Raw genomic sequence first — 13,566 nt, forward strand, 5'->3', positions numbered from 1 at the left:
GTGAGACCTTGCTTAGATTTGACATCAGTAGGCAGAGAAATAAAAGAAAGAAGCTGGTTACCTTCAGAAGGCCAGTAAGGACTTCAGGTAGGCAGAGATATCCTAATGAGATACTCTAACCTCCACTGCCAACTCTTAAATGAGGTTTGGGAAGGGGTGGATCCTGGCATTGCTTGCACCTGATCAACCCTGAATTGGCCTTGCCTTCCCACCAGATACTCAATCACTGGTTGAAATCATGACAGCATTTCCACTACAGTTTTATATCCCAAAGTTATATGAAACAAGTATATGCAGCTCCATTTTTTCAGATAAATGCGATATGCAGCTACAAGGAACAATAGTACAGGTGGACAGATTGTCACGGTGTTATCTAGATCAATCTATGTCTGTGACGGGGAGGGGCAGTAGGCTCCTGTTCCCCCTGGCTCCCAGACGATAGGAAGGGAAAAAAAGAAAGGGGTAGGGAGATGGGAGCTGGGCTCAAGGAAACAAACAGAGAAGCGGCAACAATCTAAGGAGGAAAACTTATTTTACTAATTACAATCTAATTGAAATTGAGGCTAATAAGCCAAGTAAAATAAAAGGGAAAGAGAGAGAGAGGTTTTCCGAAGACCGAGAAGCCTACTTTGAAACTGAAGGTGCCACGGCTTGGAAGCACACCCACACTCACTCCCAGGCAGTGAGAGAGAAAGCAAGCATCACTTCCATGACGCGTTTCCCTCTCCGAGTGTGAGGTCCTCTGGGATGTGTAGTTCTTCTTCTCTGTGCTCCACATGATGTTATGACGTGGAATACCAATAGCAAAAATTACAAAACCATGAGCAAAGTTTATGAGGCAAAAGGAGTTCACAATTGCAAAGAATCTGAGCAGTTGTAAATTTTTATTGTTTTTTCAATTATTTGCATAGCTACAGCAACACAGTTTTTAATAGCAATCACATTTTACTGAACATTTATTCTCGTAAGTTGCCATCATTTTTTCCAGTATGTTTCTTTTTTCTTGATGAGCTATTTACATTACCATCTTTGCTAGGGCTCTTGTAAAATATGCATGGTACAAAAGATACAAAAATACAAAAGAAACAAAAATATTGCAAAATGAGAAAAAGGATTTGATTTAAAATTGCTAGAGACATTTATCAGGTACATCCTTCAGTTTCAGCAAGAAGCTTCTTCCTTTGAATTAGCTTGTGCCACAGAACCCATTCTCACCAATTCCTTAGTGAACCAATACATCATTTAGAAGTCCTTTAATCTCTTGATAGTTGGTTTTGCCTTTTTCTCTTGTAGAAGTAGATCAACACACCTGCTCCAAGAAGACTGAGAATGGCCAAGAAAAAGAGAGGCCAAACAGAGGGATGAACAGGTGGATGAGTCTCTTCATTCCTTTGCTTGTCTGAAATGAATGCATATTACTATGAGAAATCTTAGTATTTCTTTTATTACACATAAAACACAAAACCCAAACTGTTCTCTCTCCTGAGTAGACTCAGTCTGTTCAGAGCAAATCTGAGCTCTGAAACATTGCTGATCAATAGCCAGATCCCGTTTGCTAAAGCTATTGAGGTTTCAGTGGATCTGAGTTAGTGATATACAAAGCTAGCTGTCAAAGCATGCATAAGAATTTAGTGAGTAATGTATCTATCTATGATTTGTTCACTATTGGACTTCTGAGCTCTATGACTAGTCACTTTCATTTCATGGCTTTCTTCTGCTTTGAATTATGTGATGAATAGAGCTGACTAGGAAATTAAATTAAAGACAATATTCTGTTTCCATAAGGAGCCACACTGAAGTTTCTTACTCATTGATCAACACTGGCTAGAGAACCTCCTCAGTCCTCATCTCCACCTGTATGCATAGTCCTTTATAAGTCAGTGAATCAATATGGAAACAACAGTCTTGCATCATCTTGTTAACTTTCAGAATGTTCAGGGTCTGGGAGAGGAAATTTCCTTGTTCCCCCAGCATGGTGCTATTGTTATGCAGGGAAAATATGGAGGAAACTGCAATATCTCCCAGTGCCCTACCGAGGAAATGGGAAACAAAAGACTCTGAAGACATTATGACAACAGAGAGCAGATCTTGAAAGCCACAGTTTTGATTTATTTAGTTAGGTCATGCTTTATATGTAGCTTCGGGATGCTAATTATTTGGAAATTAATTCTTCTATCTACTTGTTTGCAATGATTCTTGTGGAAGCAAGTTGCATAGACATCTACACAGGTTTTTGCAGCCAAGTTGCTGTTCTCTGTGTCTCTCTTCTCTGTCTCTAGCTGGGTCACTGATGAGCTTGTCAGATCTGCATTAGCCCTGCAGCAGTTCAGCCAGCCAAGACCACCCAAGCACTCATGTGCCTGTATTAGGCAGCATGAGGTTCTCGTGAGTGATTTACAATTATTCATCTCAGTGACTGCCAGCAGGAGATTCTCTAAAAGCGGACAAGGGAAAATTCATTTTAAGTTTTGTTGTTGTTGTTGTTGTTTGTTTGTTTGTTTGTTTTCCTATTTAGGCTCTCATCAGTTTTCTTAGGAAAGCTCTTACCTTTCTTTGGAGGACTCCCACTTGGTTCAACTTCAACAAATATCAGAGAGAAATAACAAAACACTTCATTACAATTCATGTTTGATTATTTCTCTAAAATTATTCAGGATCAAAAAACATGAAGTATTACTATTACATTAGTCAGATTAATTAAATAAAGGGTGCCATAAGTAAGGCAAAAATAATCTGCTAGTTTCATCTTCCTACCTAGTCTTATCAAACTATAATATTCATTAAAAGATTTATTTTTTTACTCTCTACTGAAATCCAAATTGTGACTTAAAAGTCTTCAATCAAAAATATTTTCACATTTTACTTCAAATATTATTTGTGTGCCCCGGTGGCGCAAGTGGTAGGAATGCCGCGTTGCATCACCGGAGGCCCTGGGTTCAAATCCCCCCTGTGGCGCAAGTGGTAGAAGTGCCGCTCTGCTACACAGAGGCTCGAATCCCGGGGGGTTGGACTCGATGATCTCTAAGGTCCCTTCCAACCCGACTATGATACTATGATACTATGATTAGTTTACTAAAAACAAGATTGACAACACTAGAGATTAATTTCACACAGTGTATTCTAATGTCCCCATATTTAGCAGGAGGCTGCTGTTATGCACAAGAAGTATGCACAAGAATCCTCGTTAGATATTTAAAATTTTTCTGAAAGTCTCATTCCCAACCTAGAGCATATACAGGATTTTACCATATTTCCTTATGAGAGCAGACATTGCTGCTAAAACTATCACAGATATCTGGAAAAGTGGGATATGTCAAATCATACCATCAGATATAATTTCCAGACTAATGATTTAAGGGTATGACAGTTAGTAGTAAAGAGATGACCTCTGTTTCTAAGGTTTACCTTTGGTTTTCTTGCAGATAAATCCTTTTTCAGAAGAGCAATCAGCATTGTCCCAGTAACCAGATGGTGCAGTCATTTCCACACAGTGGTGCTTCTCATTAGACTCTTTCTCTTCCCAGTTGACAAAGTCCATTGCAGCATTATCCAGCCACAACCACTGGTCTAAAGAGAAATATACACAGTAATAAATTTTAAAACGTACCACACAGATGTTTCAATACCTCAGAAAATTACTTCAAAGATGTCATAGTAGCCCATTTTTTAATAGAAGTGTCATTTTTTCTTACTGGAAGATCATTGAAGAACGGCAGAAATGCTACAATAAAACTGCAGAGGATTACTACAGGGATAACTGTATTACATTAATTGGTATCCAGAATGGCTATAGACAATGAGAAATGCCAGAGTAGAATTCCTTAAAATTACAACTTAATAAATAAATAAATAAATAAATAAATAAATAAAATAAAAACATTAAGCATTTGAGTTCTGGAAATTGTTAAAGTTGTCCATATTTCAAAAGTAGCACCACAGGATTAAATATTAAAATAGAGCAACTGCTAAAATTCAAGCATCATCCACTGTGAGTTCATATATCTGAAAACAGACATCATAAAAAGGCAGAATAGATAAAAATGCCTCATAAATAAATTATTGAAAGATATTACCATCCACATTTCTGTAAAGTCCTATCCAGAAGCCTCCTACTTTGTTTCCAAGTAGCTGTATTGTATGGATCAGAAAATCAGATTCATCCTCATTTTCTACTGAAACCAGTGTAGCACCTGAAAAGCATTAACAAGCATATGACCACAATCTAGGCAAGCAACTGCTGGAATGATCTCCTCTTCTAAGGCTGTAAAAATGATAACTTTTGAATGTTTTATGCATGCTGGCTTCCCCCATTTCTTCTCCAGGAGTTGTACTTGATCCTTATGTTTCTCATGCAACTTGGTGCAGTCTGTAATTCTATGATTCTTATGAGGACAGAACAGCTGCAGGTGGTCGGTGGCCATAGTGCCCCATCACTGCCTCTATTTAAGTAAATATTTTCAATAGTATTCTAAAATAAATGTTTTTACATGTCTGTGTAGAATTTGTATAAGTCAAAGGTCACATCAGTTGACGAAGAAGTCTCTCACCTAAATGAGTACACTTGAGGGAGGCCTGGGCCCAGCTTGTTGCTGCTGAAGCCTCAATGTAGTAACAGTGCCCATGGTAAGGGATCCAAGCTTGCAGATCAGCTGCTTCAGGGCATTCTCCAGGCAGCTGAGCAGGCTCAGTTGGAGCTACAACTAAAGAAGACCAATATTGTTTGGAAGGTCTGACATTGGTATTTCATTGTGAGCAACACATGAAGAAGGGTATGCATATAAACAGAGCACAATTTCTGTCAGCAAGCATTAACTACCTCAAACTCTACTCTTGTCTGTTATTCTGTGCCCCAGCTCAAACAACAGGAAGAGACAGGCATTCAGAATTGTGAAACATCTACTCTCAGGCCACATTTCTTAGGACATGGAAGCAAATCACATCTTATAATGCCTATCTGGTTTGGCAGCTCTATGAGGAAAAGAAACCCTGAGCGATGGAGATTTACAACTTAAATTTGTATTCTCACATTACAACAAGTTGTTGTAAGCTAACAAATTGTCAATATAAGAGTCCCATATTATATGGCTGCCTGCAGTCCATGTGTGGTCACTTTATACAAATGAGCCACCAGTTTAGCACATCACTGCCAAATCTATTTATCATGTGTACAACTCACTTCTGTTGGTTCTTGCACTGCATATAAAGACCGAATGTATGTCTAGACTGTTTAAGTCAGAAGTCCCTTTCAGGTGTTTAAGCCTGTCTCGAATCTCAAATATGGAAGAAACTATATTGTGTAGCTTTAAAGTCAAGCCTCCTTAATCAAGGAGGGAAACAATATGCTTCTGCAAAATCTACAAATAAACATAACTCTGGAATATGTCTACTAGGAGTTAAAGTATCATTCACATTCCCAAGGCTCTTACAGCTTGAACTGCTTTAGCTCTAGCAATAGCGAATGGAATTAAAATTCTTGCTAGCATTTTGGCTGCCAGTATCAGATCAGAGCATGAACTTATCCAGGTGCTGTTGTCCATACAGGTGGTGCGAGCTCCAGCACTTACTTACATTACACAATCTCAAGCATGATTTATGCCCACATCTCAGAAAGAGCAAAATACCTTGAGGACAGAGTTTCATCTTATGCAAACAGTTATGACTACTATAAAAGCAGAGCAGCCATATCCATTTATACAAGAGGCTTTCATGTGCTGTAGCCTTGAGCTCATATATCATCTAATAGAAAACTTCCAGATTCTGCACGGAGGTAGACAGTATTTTGAAGGTTACTGTTATGAAGGTTTTAACTTAAGTCATAACAAAGCTTCTAGGTTTAGGCAAAGTAGTGGAATTAAGAATGTGTCTTTTGAATGATTATATTCACTTACCATTTGATTTCTTACAAACTGAGAAGTACGTTTCTTTGCAGGGTGCTGTTTTCCAGGTACCATCAAGGTCTAGATAGACACAAGCATTTTTCTTCTTTGGCTCCTCTGCTGCCCACTTAGTGAATCTGGTTTTCCAGTTATCAGTCCATTTGTAATAGCTTCTAGTCTGAAAACAGATAAGCTTTGGTAATAAAGTTGTGTGGTGTTTATAGCATACAAAGCTCAGGCACAAAATATTCCATTTTTATTTGAGATTTAAAAAAAAAAAAAACAAAAAAAACAACAGGTTCTGTTCTGTTGATTTAAACACTATTCAGAGTTCCAAGCAATGTCACTGGAAGCTGTAGTTACATAAGAACTAAGAATGAATCATATTCAATGATTCGTCTCTGTCAAGAGGATTTTATAAAATTAAAACAAGCTTACAAAACATAGTAAGAAACTCCAATAAGTCTTTATTTATTTACCTCATTTCATAATAAAAGAAGCAATTACAAATAACTCACCCCTGGTATTCTGCTTTAAATTTAGACTGTGAGCAATTTGGTGAGTAAAGGTTACTTGATATAAAATAGTCAAAATCATCTATAAAATCTCTAATGCTCATAGCAACCACAATGATACAAATAAAAGTTACAAGTAGCCCTATATGCAGCAGAGAGCTACAATGGCTTTCAGAGCAGCTAGTGGCTTTTGCACAGAAGCTACACTTAGCTTGTGGCAGTCTGTAACTTTATTTCTGTAGAGCTTTCTCTTTGTATTAGTTCCAACCTACACAATCTCTTTTATGATTTCTTTCCACTGGACTTGGTGTGTGAAAGCCTGTAATTAGTTTTCATGGGGCCACCAGAAATTCATGTATACACACAGCATAACCACCAACAGGACGGTTATTTCAGAATTGCTATAAGCTAAGCATCCTACATTAACATAAGAAGCAGGAGAGCTCACTGAGCACCTGAACCACACATCAGTCCAACTTACAATATTGCTGTTAAGACCAATCCATACAGGCTTTCCATATTTCTGCATCTGGATCCAAAGGAATGAATGGATGTAGGCATCTAAAATGCTTGCAAGTTCTGCGTGTTGCTCTTGACAGTTTTTCCTGGCCTCTTCCCATTGCATTTCAGATAAGACAATTAGATAGCTGCTATCACCATAGGGGACAAAGTCAGGAGATGGATTTGTTGCTGGTGAGTTAAATTGCTCAGCAACTACTGAACAAAAATAGGAAAAATTTAAAAGAATTTAAAACAGACCACTGATATCCAGTATAGAAGAAATAATAAAAAAAAAAAAAAATACATGGTCCAAAATAACTGTAAGTTAAATTATTCATTTAAGTTCATGAAAAATATGTAAAATAAAGTTAAAAGAAACACACACACACAAAACCCCACCACCAACAGAAAATCATGTAAAACAAAAGCCAGATTTGTTAATGTAAAAAACAGACTCCTGGTTGCCTTGAAGTAGACAGTACACTTGCTAGATGCCAGGTTAGTGTAGAAATTCCCCTTATAAATTGGATATTTCTGATATTTCCCATAATTCAAAATATTTTTACTATATCTGGATATCTGAATACACAGTTATTTCTGCTCACTCGCAGGAGAGGGTTTGGGGATGGCTTTTAAGACATTTACTGTTGTTCTCTATTCTCACAACTTGAGATAGTTAATAGATCACTGTTGACTAAGTCATAAACCTCTCCATTAGGGCTATGTGAATGTTGTCTGCATGTTTGAGTGAAGCAGTGTTTATTTCTGCCCTGTGAATCAACAGAGCATAGAGAACAGTTGTACCAGAGATAAAATGAGGCCGAAAAGGGATATCACTGCAAGTTCCTTATTTTACTCTGCATTTGAAGTGTATGCCTAAAGATCTTCTATTTCACCAAGAAGAAATCTTTTCATGTATTATCCTCTAGCATTATTCTTGATTTAGGTACAAAATCCCAATTAAGACAGTGGTTCCTCTCCAATAATTTCTGTGGAACAAACTATACTTTAGAAAAAGTTTAGTCTTAAGACTGGAGAAGCTCTTAAAATCTGAGAGATTCCAAATGACATTCAAAGCTAGAAAAAGTGACATCCGTTTCCAGTGCATTTTCTATTGTTCCTATATAATCAAGATACTTAATCTATTTAGGAGACTGGGTTAAGTGGAACTCACGTGAATTCATCTGGCATATGTAACCTTTCTCATTGTCACAGCTATCATCTTTCCATTTGCCATCTAATTTTGTCATAAAAACACAATCTGTCTGAAAAAAGGGAAATGTATACAGTCATTAGAAAAGGCAAACTTTTCTTTTTACATAGGCAAGCTATGTAGGTTTACTTCTGAACATTTATATGTATGAAAAAAATATACATGAACTATTATTAAAAGCACTGCTCTGAACTTATCATAACTGAAGTTGATTATCTTGCAGAAAGCTTGTACTCTCTACCAGTTGTTTGTTAGCATTTATCAAGATATCACTATCAGACGTCTTTGGGACCAACAAAAATTTCCCATTGCTGCCTTAATTGCTTCCAAGATTTCCTCCATATGGCTTCCCTAGTTTCAGGATTGGCCTTGCCCATCTTTGCATATTTCTTCTGAGTTTATTGGTATGCTGACTTGAATGAGTTTTAATCATAAACAAGCTGACTGACAGCACATGTCAAGAGTCTCCTGTGACCAATAGCTGCCTACTATTTCCGCAGAAACTTCTTTGGAAAAGACTTAACTTCAACAGAACAACTGCCCTTTAGCTGAAGATATCCTTCTATACCATCAGAAACTAGTGAAACAAGTTGAAGTCACATTAACCAGGAATGGGAAACACACGTGGACAAATTAATTTTGTGACAATTTCATAACTTTTCTATATTTTGTGTTGCAACTTTAATGCTAGTGGTGGTGCAGTTTTGGGGGGGAACTGATGTAATGCATGTCTTTGTTTTTACTTTTTTCATTATTAGTTTGTAATAGCTCAGACCTTTTGTCCTTTTTCTTTGGAATCTCTGCCAAATATTTTTGGTAAATTTGGAATGGCTATCAGGTATTTTACTAAACTCCCTTCTTCTGGCTAAAGGACCTGTTTCAAATTTTGTTATTGTTGCTGTAACTTTCTGCTTAGAAAAATCATCTGTCTGCCTAAGATACAGAGGCTAATTAAGTTTTCTATATACCTCCACAGCGTTGTCATCCAGACTTTCAAACTCATAATAGTCAAAGTAGCTTTGTTTGGTCTCTGGTGCACCTTCAACCCAATTGGTGTAGGAAACAGTGCTCCCATCTGCCCAAAAAAATTTAGACTCTCTGTTGATGTCATTCATCCCAATCCAAACATTGGTTGTAGCATCCTCTAAATGATAGTAGACAAAAGCTAGAGGGAAGCAAAAACTTCTTATTAAGGAAAATTCATCACGACTCACCCAAAGCAGGAAAAATTGTGGAAAAGCCTAGAACAGCAACCAAATTAGAAGGATAACATTGCCCAGTACAGAGCACATCTTCTTTAAACTGAGTGTTTAGAAAATCATCTCTGGAACATATGTTAAACAAGCATTAAGGCTGGGAAAAGCAGCCAAAGAAGACAATTCCGGAGCAAGTTAGAAAATGTCCCTTTCCCTACACTGTATGCATATGTAGCAATTCAGAAAAATAGTACTGACAGTAAGAGAAAAAAATAGTAGTTTGTTAGTCTGAGGAATTTGGACATCCTCTCTCAAAACAGAGTGAAATTTTCTCAAAAGCCAAGTAACCGAAAGAATTGGAAACAGGCATGTTATTTCTTACATGTAACATGATTTAGCAAATATTCAATACTTCAGAATTAAAATCAAACATAAACTGACCCGGTAAATAAGCCATTCTCAGCAGATAATTTTGTAATACATTTTCAAGAGCTTAGCACATTTCTTAGCAGGATATAGATATTTTTCTTTGCAAGGTAAGGTATTTCAGGAGAGCCCATTTATGTACCTTGCACTTGCTCATTTGGTACAGAAGCCAGGTTTCCTCCCAGATCAATACAAACTTCTCGTGCGTCATGCCATGCCAGCTTTCTTGTAGTATTGGAGGCAAATATTTTGAAACACTGGGGGAAAAACAAATTGCAACCATCCATTCAGATTAACAAAGATGGAAACTGTTGATTGTGAATACTATCAATCAGCTATAGGATGCACAGCTCTCCAGGAAGGGCTAGAATAATTGACATATTTCAAAATTAAAAATCAGCAATGTGCAAGACCTTTAGGCATTTATGTCCAGTGAGGCAGATATTTGGACCCTTTATTTGCACAAGGTGTAAACCAGGAACTGAGTATCATCTGAATTACTCATAACAATGTGAGGTATATAATCCTGCCATACATTTTTTTCCACCTGCTCCCTGCAGTAAGACAAAGAGCATTTAAGTTCAGTGGCTTTGGACAATACAGTTGCACAAAGTGATTGCCACTGCTCCTTTTCCGTCTTCCAATGACTGTGACAATGACTTCTCATTGTGTGAAACTATGTGAAATATTATTTGACATCTTCACCTAACATTCTTGAGACACAACTGCAGTGCAAAGTATGTACATCAAACAAAAAGGCCATTGGAAAATGGAGTTTCAGCTCCAATTGGTACAAATACTTTTGTTACAGCAGTAAGGACTTCCAGACCAAAACTATATATAAAATCATGCTCAAAACAATTTCAGTTTGGCATCATATGTCTGAATTGAAAACTTTGGGAACTCAAGCCAGAAGATTTGCTCAAATGAATTATTTCTAGATCATTCCACCTGAAGGGCTTTTTTTTTTTTTCCAAGTCCAAACTTTACAATCTTCAGTTTGTAACATAAATACATAACAGGGGAGAGAAACAGAAGAATTATTACATAGTAACAATAAATTGTATTTGTCTAGGAAGTCAAATGTCTCTAGTTACCTCCAGAGAAGTCCTGGTATACAGTCAGCACACACTGACTGGATAATTACTCCTTTATTTCATAATATCATAAAATAATGCATACTTTTGTGATTACAGTTCTTTTTTTCAGTCCTGCTGCTATATGCAATTCACTTAAGATTCTTATTGATGTACCTTGTTCTTAAAGAAAAGCCAACTTTCTGGACATCCTCCAGGAGGAAACAGAGAAGCAAGTGTTGAATTAATAGAACTATTATGCCTTTCACATACAAATCTATTGGTGGTACCACAGTTTACATCATTCCACAAGCCTAAAAATATATTGAATAAACAAGTTAATATGTTATAGCATTTGCAACAATCTCTTTTTATTTTGAATAGGAGTGTAAACTCTATTTTTCAGACCATCAAAGTGAGTAAAAGAGCCTCATGCTACATTTATGAAAATATGATTAAAAATATTGCTTACAAAAGGAACACATTTATGTTCTTTAGCTTCTCAGCACCAATAGTTTGTGGGCTCCTTGCTTAGCAATTGCAAAAAGAACAAAAGACAGGAAAAATACAGCAAATGCCCTGGTTACCAATTAACTTCATTCTGTTTTCCCCACTCACATTAAGCTGTCAAAGTAGGAGAATTACAGGAGGCAGAGGATGAGAAAGAAATATAAACATCTCATGAAGTTGTTGTGGTTTGTTTGTTTGTTTGTTTGTTGTTTTTTTTTTGTTTGTTTTTAAAAATCTGAACACAATGTACTCTCTTTATATTTCAGTGCACAGCTTTATCTGACAGCAAAGTAACCATGGCAGCTTTGAATGAGCCAGTTGAAGTTCTCAACATGGAACAGCTATAGCCCCTTTTGTTTAATTTGAACCGCTTGACCCTGCTGCTCCTGCTCTTCCAGGGCTCTCCACAGTGCCCACATCTATTTATGGCTTGTTCAAGCCATGGCATCGTTACATTGCAGGGAGCAGAGGTAATATAACATAAAGCAAACATGAAAAGAAAACATGCAAAATGTATGAGATAGAACATTCCAGATCAATCTGAGAGCACAGCGTAGTATTCAAACTTTATCAAATATTTGTCATCTACCTTCTTATTGGCTTGTACCTTAAACTCCCTTTGTTCTGCAGCTAAGTCATAAATACTTTCTTAAGTTCACAGGATTGAAGATAGGCTCCACTCACCTATCAGTTTTTTACTCAAAATAATGCAGAGCACTGTAATGTGCAATACCAGTCTCACGAACCCAGAGAGGTACCTGCATTAAATTACGCATGGGACTAAAGTCTCCCCATACTGAATTCATAGACACTTTTAAGGCTGGAGCTTACGCCAGTCATTGTACCTTGTTGGTTTGTCCCTCTTAAGGAATTGCAGAAAATAGCAGTAAGACTGTATGGAGACTAACAGCAGAAGTTTGTCAGAATCAATTATAACCCAAAAGTAGAGAAGTAAAATCTAACAGTTTAATCTTATTATCTACCTTGCTTTGAAAACATTACCACACAATGTTCCTCATTATTTGCGAAGTTAGGCTCATTAGGAGCCCAGGCCACGTAAGTTATTGGAGTCCCATCTATCCAGCTTAAAGAGAAGATACACAAATAATTATGAATTAATACTCTTTCAGTTATTAGATAAGAATCCTAATGAACATTTCACAAAGAAGACAAAATCCATAAGCATTTATAAGAACTGTCAAAAACTGTTACTGTTTTTTCTCTTTGATTTTCAAATCAAATTTAATTATTCAAATTTGAAGAAATTTGTGTAAGCTATTGCAGTACAGAAAAAGAAAACATCAAGAATATTTTCCACTGGCAACCAGAAGTGGCCAACCTACATCTAATATCAGAAAGTATTATTCAGTTAGCAAATACGTAACACAGAGGATATCAGAAGTTTAATTTGTCTTAATTTCTTCACACTGAATTAATATTACTTAATATTAATTGTTGATAATGTAACAATGTTAATTCAATTAGCATTGAATTAATGTACTTAATATTACATTCCTCAGTCTGAGTTGATGTTTCTATGGATACAAGAAATACTTCCAGTTCATTGGGCCAATACTTGAAACAGACTTAGAAAGCATAAGAGTTCAGCTTCCAAGTTTTTGTTTTGGTGTGTATTCACTTAAGAAAATATGCTCTTTCCATTTTTCTTTTTTGGGAAAAGTACTGGAACTAGGATTATTTGCTTATGATTTGTACTTGTTAAACATACAACCAGCTTCAGTCCTTGTCCTTGATAAACACCATATTTAGTACCTCTGACTACAAATAATAGTTTGCTTCGGCATATTAACAGACACTGCGATGATTTAACTTACCTGAACTTTTTATCCAGACTCAATTTTAAACCAATGAAGTATTGTCCTGACTCTGACCTGTATTTATCCTAAAACAGAAAGAAACTATTTTAAGAACTTGGGGGTTCTAGTGAACAAAAAGCTGGAAGTAAGCAAGCAGTGTGCATGTGTAGCCCAAAAGGCCAATAGAATCCTTGGCTGCATCAACAGAGGGATGGTCAGCAGAGCAAGGGAAGTGATCACCCTCCACTCTGCTCTTCTGAGGCCCCATCTGGAGTACAAGGAGGATGGAGATGCAGAGGAGGCCACAAAGGTGCTCAGATAGCTAGAACACCATTCCCATGAAGAAAGGTTGAGCAAACTGGGCTTGTTTAGTTTGGAGAAGTCTCCAGGGAGACCTCACTGCAGCCTTCCACAGTGCTTTAATGGAGCTTATAAG

The 13,566-nt window shown here is 36.9% G+C and overlaps 1 protein-coding gene across 3 annotated transcripts in view; it reads right to left on the bottom strand.

The window, feature by feature from the left end:
* Positions 1-865: 865 nt before the first annotated feature.
* The window catches only part of LOC107309034 (macrophage mannose receptor 1-like), a 31,918-nt gene continuing 19,217 nt past the window's right edge, over positions 866-13,566 (bottom strand). For 2 of the 3 annotated variants that reach the window (XM_015853445.2, XM_015853447.2), the window contains 13 exons: positions 13,149-13,216; positions 12,297-12,397; positions 10,981-11,117; positions 9,870-9,984; positions 9,074-9,270; positions 8,067-8,157; positions 6,873-7,108; positions 5,889-6,054; positions 4,548-4,700; positions 4,074-4,190; positions 3,406-3,567; positions 2,548-2,577; positions 866-1,399 (listed from right to left, as the gene is read on the bottom strand). In XM_015853445.2, coding sequence (XP_015708931.1) covers positions 1,254-1,399; positions 2,548-2,577; positions 3,406-3,567; positions 4,074-4,190; positions 4,548-4,700; positions 5,889-6,054; positions 6,873-7,108; positions 8,067-8,157; positions 9,074-9,270; positions 9,870-9,984; positions 10,981-11,117; positions 12,297-12,397; positions 13,149-13,216 — 1,719 coding nt within the window. In that variant the 3' untranslated portion in view covers positions 866-1,253. The remainder of the gene's footprint in view (positions 1,400-2,547; positions 2,578-3,405; positions 3,568-4,073; positions 4,191-4,547; positions 4,701-5,888; positions 6,055-6,872; positions 7,109-8,066; positions 8,158-9,073; positions 9,271-9,869; positions 9,985-10,980; positions 11,118-12,296; positions 12,398-13,148; positions 13,217-13,566) is intronic. The other variant, XM_015853446.2, reaches the window with a different exon arrangement.

Source organism: Coturnix japonica, chromosome 2 (genome assembly GCF_001577835.2).
Source record: "Coturnix japonica isolate 7356 chromosome 2, Coturnix japonica 2.1, whole genome shotgun sequence".
Lineage (NCBI taxonomy): Eukaryota > Metazoa > Chordata > Aves > Galliformes > Phasianidae > Coturnix > Coturnix japonica.